The sequence below is a fragment of the Passer domesticus genome, chromosome 5 (assembly GCF_036417665.1).
Source record: "Passer domesticus isolate bPasDom1 chromosome 5, bPasDom1.hap1, whole genome shotgun sequence".
NCBI lineage: Eukaryota > Metazoa > Chordata > Aves > Passeriformes > Passeridae > Passer > Passer domesticus.
Window position 1 is genome coordinate 49761884 of NC_087478.1, and position 10807 is coordinate 49772690.

A 10807-nucleotide genomic window follows, 5' to 3' on the forward strand; every position below is an offset into this window, starting at 1 on the left:
ACAAAAATTCTGCTCTAGGTTTGAAGATTGGTTAATCTTTACAGATCCTTCAGCTCAAGCACTGGCAGCATAAGTCAGTCAATGCTGTTGTGCCCTAAGCTGGTAAATGAGCAGTGCTGTACAGTTCTGCTGAGACCAACATTGTTCTTAACCATGCAAGAACACTTGGGTCTGTTGTGTCTTCCTTTGGTACTGGAATATCAGGGAGACACGTAGCAGAGTACAGTCATGCTGTTGTTGGGAAAGGTCTGAATACTTTCTGTGCCACTTGGAGGACTTGAGAAGGGACTTGTGGAAAAGCTTGTGTGGTTAGGCCTTGAGAAAGGCTCGTGTGGCAAGGACTGTATTTTAATTATTAGAGTGTAGGAGAGAATAGGACCCTTCTGAATATTTTGTTTCTATACTGACTCACTGAAAGGCAGTTATTTAAATTCTGCCTTCAGTTGTCTTATCTGTGAAATTAGTTGCATGCTTAAACTCAACTTCAGAAGCACTCCTGGAGAGAGTGGATGAGGATTGTGAGCCTTTAAATCCAATGAGTGGTGCTGAATTCCACTGGGGTGTTTGCTTTTCAGGAGCTGCTGCAGGAGGAGACTCGCCTCAAACTGAGCCTCAGCACTAAGCTGAAGCAAATGGAGGATGAGAAGAATGCTTTCAAGGAGCAACTGGAAGAAGAGGAGGAGGCAAAGAGAAACCTGGAGAAACAGATCTCTATTCTTCAGCAACAGGTACAGAGTCTGCATCCCATAAACCAGTGACTTTAGAGAGGAAGGATAAGTACAGGTCTGTCTTGAGAGAAGTAAGATTTAAATACAGAATTGACTTTTAGTAACACAGCCTTTCCTGAGCATAGGTGATTTTGCTGATTTGGATGAGAGAAGAAATGAGGAGGACTGATGATAATCATAGGAAGTGCTTGTAGATTTTTGTCCAGGAATTCCTTTGGGAATTCAGTCGTGCAGTATTATCTGAGCAGGGAGTATTACCTTCAGACTCTCTTACTTGAAAGTCCTAAACTTCTGGTGCTAGTAAAGTGCACAGAACATTTTCTGTGGCTTGATGTGCAATCCTGGTCCTTTAGGCAATAGATGCAAAGAAGAAGATGGATGATGGCCTGGGCTGCCTTGAGTCAGCAGAGGAAGCCAGGAAGAAGCTGCAGAAGGACTTGGAGGGCTTGAGCCAGCGATATGAGGAGAAGACAGCTGCATATGACAAGCTGGAAAAAACAAAGACCCGCCTGCAGCAAGAGCTGGATGACCTCGCTGTGGACTTGGACCATCAGCGGCAGATCGTCTCCAACCTGGAGAAGAAGCAGAAGAAGTTTGATCAGGTATGACTTCAGTCATAAGCATTCAGTAGGTACATCTTACTGATAGGTCTGCTTTAAGAATCCCTAAGCAATACCGCTTGGAGAATGCATATTTATTTCTGAGCTAAGCAGAGCACATAGAGTGGAGAAAAATGCTTTAATAGAAGTGAATTAATTTTGTTCTGTGAATAGGAAGTTAAGCAATGTTTCTTTTCCCAAAAGGATAACATTTATATCAAAACCAAGATTGAGTTTGAAGTGTGATTTGCAAATAATCTCAGAGAAGGTTGAAGATAATAGGTTGGAGGCCTAGGAAATCAGAGGTTTGTTTGGTTGGGGTCAGCACAGTTGTTAGAGATGGAATGGCGCACTTCATTCTCTGAAGCTGCATTTTCTTGATTCCTTCTATCCATGGAAGAACGCTATTAATGAGAAGATGCATGTTTACCTTGTTAGATGATGATCAGTAATTTCTCAGAATACTGATGCTGTGCTCTTGTAGCTGTTGGCAGAGGAGAAGACCATCTCTGCCAAGTATGCGGAGGAACGGGACCGCGCTGAGGCAGAGGCACGGGAGAAGGAGACCAAGGCCCTGTCCCTGGCCAGAGCCCTGGAAGAAGCCATAGAGCAGAAGGCTGAGATGGAACGACTCAATAAGCAGTTCCGTGCAGAGATGGAAGATCTCATGAGCTCAAAGGATGATGTTGGGAAAAGTGTAAGTATTCAGTTGAAGCGTCCGGGCAGGAAATGGCACACAGTCGATACTGTTACTTGTGGACTGCAAAAAGCTGATGCCGGTGGTAACACAGAGGAACGTTGTAGAGAGTACTGGATACATTGTGAGTTTGTGAATGTTATGTTTGTGTTATATCAGTAAGTGGTAAAGGTGGGTTGGAAATGACCCAAGTGAGGCAGTGGCAAAGCTGAAAATTACCTGGTATCCCTTGTGGCAGAGATTAGGGTATGGTGTGACCCTGATATGTAAAATACAGCAATTAACCAGGCAGTGGAAGACATTACCTCCAATATTTCAAAAAAAGAGAAATGTTATGTTAATTAAGGAAAACAATAAATTCAAAGACTAAGAAGTATTTTCTTGTATTCTGTCAGAACCAGAGGTGTCCAGCTCTGGTAAGTCTTCATTAAGTCAGGACTGGGCTGACAAATGCTTTTCTCTTTCTCCCCACCACACACACACACAAAACCAGAACTAACAGTCATTGTTGTTCAGACTGGCAGTGTGCATCTGCCCTAATACAAGGGACAGGTGCAGTGTTCTTGTATCCAGTCTGATGTGAGTGGCTGTTCTTAGCCTTTTTTTCTGTTAGGGTAGATTAAATTGTCTGCACTCTCTGCAGAAATCTCATGTGTGGTACTGTGTTGTAGGTCCATGAGCTGGAGAAAGCTAAGCGAGCCCTGGAGCAGCAGGTGGAGGAGATGAAGACACAGCTGGAAGAGCTGGAGGATGAGCTGCAGGCCACAGAGGATGCCAAACTGAGGCTAGAAGTGAACCAACAGGCTATGAAGGCACAGTTTGACCGGGACCTCCAGGGCCGTGATGAACAGAATGAAGAGAAGAAGAAACAGCTGATCAGACAAGTAAGAACTGCTCTGTACATCCTCAGTGGATTCTGTGCACAATGGCACTTGTGTCCAAAGACGGTCAGGCAGACAGTGCCAATCCAAAGATGGTTGTTAATGTTAATACTCCAGGCAATATTGCAAAGCTGTGACAGACTTCCTCCCTTGTGTGTGTGATTGTTCCAATAGTCTTTGTCTATCATGGCAACCGTGGGGCTTTATTAGTGAGGAATGTCAGCCCCATCCCCCTGCCAGGGAGAATGAAGACAGGTCACATGCTTGCACTTACGCAGCCTTTGAAAGGGGAATGTGGGAAGTGGGTGCTGGGAAAGGAAGGAGCTGAAATGCTGATGCCTCTGCTGCTCCACACAGGTTCGGGAAATGGAGGCAGAACTGGAGGATGAACGGAAACAGCGCTCCATGGCTGTGGCTGCCAGGAAGAAGCTCGAGATGGACCTGAAGGATTTGGAAAGCCATATAGACACTGCTAACAAGAATCGTGAAGAAGCCATCAAGCAGCTGCGCAAACTGCAGGTGAAGTGTTGCAGCTGTTTCAGCTGTCAGGGCAGAGTTTTTACCTAGGGAAACGGGATGCAAAGATTTCACCTTGCCAGAACATTGCACCAGTGTCACAAGAGCAGCAGGATCTTGTAGCAGTTCACTGTAAAAGATTTTTTTGGCATATCAAGCATCCTTCTAATCCCAATCTGCCTGTTTAACTCCCTGGGAGACAAGATGTAGGCAAAGTCCACTCTAGTGCTTGCTTCAAGGTCCGTGTTTTTGGAAAGGATTGCAGAGCTGCAAAGCTAGAGTACCTTAAATAACATTTAGGCCTATTCCTGCCCCAAAATGGCTCTGTTGTGCTTTTTAAATTCCTGCAAGCAGTTGTCTGACCTGTTCTTAGAAAAAACTAAATCCTCCGTAGACTGTTCATTCCATTGGTTCACTCGAAAGGTTCCTGTGCCTTCCCTTCCCCTCTCCATTTATCTGACAAAACTTTTTCCTACAAAAAGCAATCCTGTGTGCTTCCATTGATATTTTTACACGTTACTTGTGAAATGCAAAAAGGATGATTCCTTTGTATTTACAGCAACCGTTGTGGTTGCTGAAGAGTAATGAATCCCTATTTCTGTTTTCCATCCATGTTTCCCGTAAGACAAACAAACCACATCTCTTAGTATGAGTGCTCTGAAAGTCATCCCTTTCTATTCTGTTTTCAGGCACAAATGAAGGATTACATGCGGGAACTGGAGGACACACGTACTTCCAGAGAAGAGATCTTGGCACAGGCCAAAGAAAATGAGAAGAAGCTGAAAAGCATGGAGGCAGAGATGATCCAGTTGCAGGAGGTAATGGAATATGCATGAAAGTCAAGAGATGGTTTGTTTTCTTTGGCCAAGAACTATATGCAGCAGTCTAAGCTGGAGTGTTTATTTCCTTTCTTTTGTACTTTTTGCTCTGCTCAAATATGAGGTCCAGTTCAAAATGCGGAATTTGGCCCATTCCTGACAGCTGTGATAGGAGTGTGCAAAGCAAAGGAAGCTGTGGGGTGGACAGAGAACAGGCCATGTCATAGAATTAGCTTTGGATCATGCTGGAGACCATACCAGCCATTACCAGTAACTCCTTTTTCCTATGCTGCATTAATTGGTAGCTTCCTATTGGATCACTGTCTGTCTGGTTTTCATTCCAGGAACTTGCAGCTGCTGAGCGTGCCAAGCGCCAAGCCCAGCAAGAGAGGGATGAGCTGGCTGATGAGATTGCCAACAACAGTGGTAAAGGGTGAGTAATGTCCCCCGTTTGGGGGAGGAGGAGCTGCTGTGAGAAAACACTTCTTGGCCTGTTATTTTTTTTATGTAGACTGCAGCACACACTGTATCCCCTCTGGTCCCTAAAGACTGAGCTAATTTTGTGTACAAGTGGTGAGTTTTCCCCAAGGCACTGATGCCATCAGTGCTGCTTTAACACTCTCATGACTCTGTGTCCTGTAGAGCACTGGCCATGGAGGAGAAGAGGCGCCTGGAGGCACGGATAGCTCAGCTGGAGGAGGAGTTAGAAGAAGAACAGGGCAACACAGAGATAATCAATGACCGGCTCAAGAAGGCAAATCTTCAGGTACCTGTTCAGGCTGCAGCAGCCCGTGGGGGTTCTCTGGTGTCTGTGAATTGTCCAGCTGTGCTCTGAGTAATCCCAGCAGCTGCTTGTACACAGTGCAGGCCCTCAGAAGGGACAAGATGAAACAGCTGAATACCACAGTACAGAAAATAGCAGCCACAATTATGTTAACTCACTGGCTTTGACCATTTAAAATCATTGGGTAGCTGGAACAATCTTCCAAGTTTATTTTAAACCAAACCAGCCCCCTCCCAGTCTCTTTTTTCTGTACTAAGGGATATTGAGAAAGATGATCTGTGGCATGCTGCTCCAACTTGACATGCTGAAGAGTGCCACAATGTGTTTGGAAAATTACTTTTCTGCCAGTTCTGTGCTGTTTCAAATGGACTGAACATATGAAATTTGTTAGGCTGCTATAGAAACCATGATCTTGATCTGCCTGTTGTGTGCCATATTTTGTCTGCCCAACTTTGAGAGTCAAGCATGCTGTTTTCATAGCACTCCAAAGCCAAGGATCTGGGCTGATGCTTTTCCAAAGGGCTTATTAATTCTGTTAGATGAGAGTGTAGTTCTCTACTTCGTTGACTATTAGCCGGAGCCCTGGCTTGGATGTAGGCAAGTTCTCACCCTTTTACCTCTGAAAGTCAGTCATTTTAAAGCTGTTGCTTTGTACTGGAAAGAGACAGCAAATAAACAATAAATTAGTAAAACACATGTATTGGATCCACTTGCCTCAGGATTTTAGTAATTCAGAGGCTGATAATTACTGTTTTAAGTGCCAGACCATGGCCTTAGCCCCAGAGGGCGGTGAACATGATTGGCAAGTTTAGTTAGCCCTAAGAGAAGTTGATAAACCTGTTATTCAAGGAATTACTTAGAAAATCTGGGTAAACTAAGATACTTTGAGAAGTGTCCTGCCTACAGACAGTTCCCTCTGCATCAGAGTTATTCCAAGCATTCAGCTCACCCTCAGGGTCCTTGTTCTTTTTGAGTCTGAGAAATAAACGAGCCTTTCAGCAGGAGCACTGGCTGTGCTGAGGAGTGCTTATCTCTGTCTCGGTGCAGATCGATCAGATGAACGCCGACCTGAACGCCGAGCGCAGCAACGCGCAGAAGAACGAGAACGCTCGCCAGCAGATGGAGCGCCAGAACAAGGAGCTCAAGCTCAAACTGCAGGAGATGGAGAGCGCCGTCAAGTCCAAGTACAAGGCTACCATCACAGCCTTGGAAGCAAAGATAGCGCAGCTGGAGGAGCAGTTGGACATGGAGACAAAGTATGTACTAGGAGAAGCTCTGTCTGCTTTACAAGCTTCCATCCCTTCTGGGATTTTAAGCTCTTCTTAATTCTGATTTGTCTGAGTGAGAGCTTCATCCTAGGTATACAGGGTAGTACAGAAGTAAGATCCCAGCACACCTTTCTTGTTTTTCACAGTGAACACTTACAGCCTCTTCTGAATTCAGCCACTCCTAGAACTGTAGCTGTGGTACACTTGTTGCCCCTCTATAGCTCTTGTCCTTGTGGCGTCAGCCTTTAGGTCATTTCTGGGGAACATTGCTTCCCGTCCTCTTTTCTTCCTAAGTTAAGGAGGATTTTGCTATCTTCCTCCCTTGTAACTTGCCCAGGTCAGGTGGTCTTGCTGGGGACAGTGGGAGATAAGCTGTTGTCTGAGCCCCCTGTGTTTGTGCTCAGGGAGCGCCAGGCTGCCAGCAAACAGGTGCGCCGTGCCGAGAAGAAGCTGAAAGACATCCTGCTGCAGGTGGATGATGAGAGGCGCAATGCTGAGCAGTTCAAAGATCAGGTGGGTACAGTCACCTGCAGTGTCTGTGAGTCTTCTGGGGGGCAGGCTTTCCCTTCTACAGCCAAGGCCTTCACCATCCTATGGATTTCTCCTGTCACTGTAATAATTACAAGATGAGACAGATGAAACTGTGATTCTTTTAAAGAAAAACTAGGACCTCTCAAGTCCTAGGCAATTCCCTTCAGAAAGGGAAGAGGGGGCTTTGGAAACTCTGCTTTTTACTGCTCTAACTTCTGCAACTCTGGGGAAACATTGAGTTCTTACTACTTTTTGCCCCATGCATGCTCAGGCGGACAAGGCAAACATGCGCCTGAAGCAGCTGAAGCGCCAGCTGGAGGAAGCAGAAGAGGAGGCCCAGCGAGCCAATGCATCCCGTAGGAAGCTCCAGCGGGAGCTGGAGGATGCCACCGAAACAGCGGATGCGATGAATAGAGAAGTCAGCTCCCTGAAGAGCAAACTCAGGTAAGGAGGAGCATTGTGTGCCACGCCTCGGCAGCCAGTGCAGCAAGGGCTTTGTGCAGCTGTCCACAGCAAACAGTGGGGCCAGGCGCTTCCTCACCTCATCCCAGAGCCTGCCCTGCCCGTGAGTTCCGTGGAGCATTGCTGACGTGCCATGTGTCCTTCCCTAGGCGTGGGGACCTGCCGTTCGTCATGACACGCCGCATGGTCAGGAAGGGAACGGGAGAGTCGGTGTCCGACGAGGAAGTGGATGGCAAGGCAGATGCTGGTGATGCCAAAGCTACTGAATAAGTCCTCCCATTTGACCCAGGTTACATGTGAGGGAGTGACCCACCTACCCTCCCCTCTTCCATTGGACTAGCAGCAAACCCTCTCCTAAATTGGCTGGGGATCTGCAGAACAAGCCTGTGTGTCTGGAGCCATCGGGCATCTGTGTTCCTAGTTTTCTCCTCTTTCCAGTTTCCTAATCCTCTTTGTATTTAATGCCAAAGAGTCAGGGCTCTGAAATTTGACCAGCAGTTTGGCCACTGCAAAGGCCTGTAGAACTGTCTGTGCCGTGTCTGCTGGTAAATCCTTACAGTTTGGAGGGAGTGGGGCTAGGGAAAGATTAATTTCGCTGTAAATCTCCTTTTGTCTTCAATTCTAGCTGCAGGGAAGCTTCGTCCTGTATTCTTTCCCCTCCCTCTTTGTTTGCTTTCGGCAATCATGTTCAGTGACCTCAGACTTCTGCCTCTTTTAATCTGCCCACCCATGTGGTTTGGGAGCAGTTTCAGGAAAAACGGTGTGCTTTGGCCATGGCAATTTGCCCTTTCTTCTTTCATGTGTTTCCAGGGAGGTCTGAAGAGGGAAACTCCTCTTGGGACCGCTTACCTGGGGGATTTGCCAAAGTTGTCTTTTTTTTTTTTTTGCGTCTTTTTTCCCCCCCCCCCCCCCATTTTTTTTCTCTTTTCCTCCCTTCTTCTTTTTCCTGTCTGGACAGATTTCTGAAGTGCAATGATGTCCTGTTTGTGTCTCTGCCTCTGAGCGGTTTCATCTAAAGTAGTGTGGAGCAGTAGTTAATGACAGGCTGGGGGAGCAGAGCAATGTCCTTGTGCTTGTCCAAGAATCTCTGGGGGACCAAATATATTTAATGGTAATAGACAGAATCTAGAGGAATTTAATAGGGTAGTGGGCAGAGGGTGGGATAAGGGGATGGAAATTCCTCTTATTGACATGTCCAAGCCTCTTGCGCCTGCTCTGTAACCCGGGGTTGGGATTAGTTATTGTGCACCATTGACTAAGAGTATATTAAAAACCCTTTAATCTGCACAGATATATGTAAGGCCTTTGTATTTCTTGTAATAAGTAATTAAGAAAAAAAATAAAGGTCTTTATCACTGCCTTTTTCTTGGGACCATGGTTATATATAGATAGTCTTTACTTTTCTACACCGTACACTGGTTGCTGGATTTACCTGTATTCTTAACCATATTGTATATGCTGCATTTAGACCTACTTATGAGCAAAGTAAGATTTAAATATGAAGCACCATACTGTATGCCTGAAGCGCCCTAATGGAGGAGCCTCCGGTCCCAGATTGCTGTCACAGAAGAATTTAATTTTTTTTTATATAATAAAAGTGCCTTAGCATGTGCCTCAGCTGTGTGTCACCACTACAGTCAGTAATGGTTTACTGGTGCTCCACTGATGTTACCAATAAAGATTATCCATGTGCTGCAGTCTGTGTGTGTGTTGCCCTTCCCTCCTTTCCTCTGTGCAGTGAAGACCCTGTGCGGCCAGGGAAATTCTGCTTTTGTTACATTTTTGCCAGAAATTTAATAAGAAACTTGTGCCCATATTCTGGTCTTCCTGGCCCCTTGAAGTGCCACAAGTGCGTTCTGGTCCTCCAGCCAGGGCAGGAGAAGCAGGAATACAACACCAGCAGCTCCCAGCTCCGTCCCTCCCATCCTGTGCTGGCAGGGACTCGGCCCTTGCTGAGAAAGTCTGAGCTGGGAGCTGGGCCGGGCCTGGGTGGCAGCAATGGGGAAGGAGGTGCTGGCACTCAGCGTGAGGGGCTGTGCTGCCAGCAGGGGCTGCTGCCAGGGCCAGTCTGGCAAACAAGGAGCAGGGAGGGTGCAGCTTACAGGAAACTCCTTCCCTGGCGAGCACACATGGCTGCTGCCCCCGGCGTTTCTGCCTAACCAGATGTTGGGAGGGGAAAAGGCTTCTCATTAAGAAACTTCAGTGTAAGTAGAAGTTAAAAAAGCCAAGGGGCAGTGCAGAAGGAGCAGGCAAAGTTAACCATGTGTGGGTGCAGTCCCTTTATAAAGGGTCAGTTGAGAATGAGCTGCTTTTGAAGCTGTGTAACACTGGCTGCAGTTTTTGAAAGTGGGTAGGGATTAAGGCATGAGGGGCTGGATGTGGGTTCATGATGTGTGAAATATAGGCACTGCTGTGCTGATGTCCTGAATATAGGACTGTTGTTAAAAACAGGACTGGACTTAGTGTCATCTGGGAGGTTACTGATCCAGCTGCTTCAATCTTTTTCCAAAGTGTTTTCCAGAAATTTGCAGGGTATCTCTGAGACCACTGTGCCCTTTAAATTGCATAGAAATTGCTTTCCCATCATGGGATCAACTTGAAATGGCACCACTGGCCAGGCACTGCAGTGATCCAGAGCAGAAGCTGTGTGCTGGTGCTGTGAAGACCCTTTTAAGCTCAGGCAGCTTTTTGTGTCCTTAGCCTTGTGCTGTGTGAGCCAGAGCACTGCTTGGCTGCCGTTCTGTCCTGTGCAAGATGGAAAGAGGCTTGTGTCTTTTTTTTTTAACTGGCACAGTATTTTCCTTCAGCTTTCCACTTTTTTGTGCATCCCCATGGAAGAGACAGAATTAAGTCTCCTACTCACCATTTTCTGCTTTGCAGAGCACAACCTTGAGCCAGGAGATTCCCATAGCTTCAGGTTTGTTGCTCTTCTGTGGCTCTCCAAAGCTGGTAAATGCTTCACAGTGTTTTTTCCTGGGATTTTGGGGATGGTCTGAGTGGGTGAATGGTTACAATAGTAGTAAGTGTGGAAGAGAGATTGAGGTGGAGCCTTTTCTATGGGGCCTACACCACAAGATAGTTTCTGGAAGTTGTTGCTGGAGCTCTGTTTGTTGTCCACACTATCCTCCCCCAGGGCTGATCCCAGCAGGCGCTGGAAGGGATCTAAATTAGAGGGAAGGGCATAGAGAGGTTTTGAGGAGATGTAAGAGGTGAAGTGATTGCAAATATTCCTGTCCCTGCACTGGGCCCTTCTGGGCCAAAGGATTGACAACAAGATCATTACAAGTAATAAACCAGCTTTAAAAAAAAAAAGTTAAATTTTTGCAGGTTACAAATTTTTGCTGCAGTGTGGCCCTCACAGGCCATTGCAGCAGCAGAACCGAGGGGCAGAGCAACCAGCCCAGCCCCAGGCTCTGGGAAATGGAGGGAAATCACCAGACCTGCAGCAGCATCCTGTGCAAAGAGCCTTCTTTCCTGGGGAGCTGCTGAGTGCTCTGCTTGTTCCTGCTGCAGCTTCCCCCAG

At 46.6% G+C, this 10807-nt stretch overlaps 1 protein-coding gene across 1 annotated transcript in view; it reads left to right on the forward strand.

The window, feature by feature from the left end:
* MYH9 (myosin heavy chain 9) overlaps positions 1-8981 on the forward strand; it is a 70029-nt gene extending 61048 nt beyond the window's left edge. The window contains exons 30-41 of the mRNA XM_064420353.1: positions 576-728; positions 1082-1330; positions 1812-2024; positions 2696-2908; positions 3263-3424; positions 4111-4239; positions 4584-4672; positions 4882-5005; positions 6071-6279; positions 6696-6804; positions 7094-7266; positions 7434-8981. Coding sequence (XP_064276423.1) covers positions 576-728; positions 1082-1330; positions 1812-2024; positions 2696-2908; positions 3263-3424; positions 4111-4239; positions 4584-4672; positions 4882-5005; positions 6071-6279; positions 6696-6804; positions 7094-7266; positions 7434-7554 — 1944 coding nt within the window. The 3' untranslated portion in view covers positions 7555-8981. The remainder of the gene's footprint in view (positions 1-575; positions 729-1081; positions 1331-1811; positions 2025-2695; positions 2909-3262; positions 3425-4110; positions 4240-4583; positions 4673-4881; positions 5006-6070; positions 6280-6695; positions 6805-7093; positions 7267-7433) is intronic.
* Positions 8982-10807: the final 1826 nt, after the last annotated feature.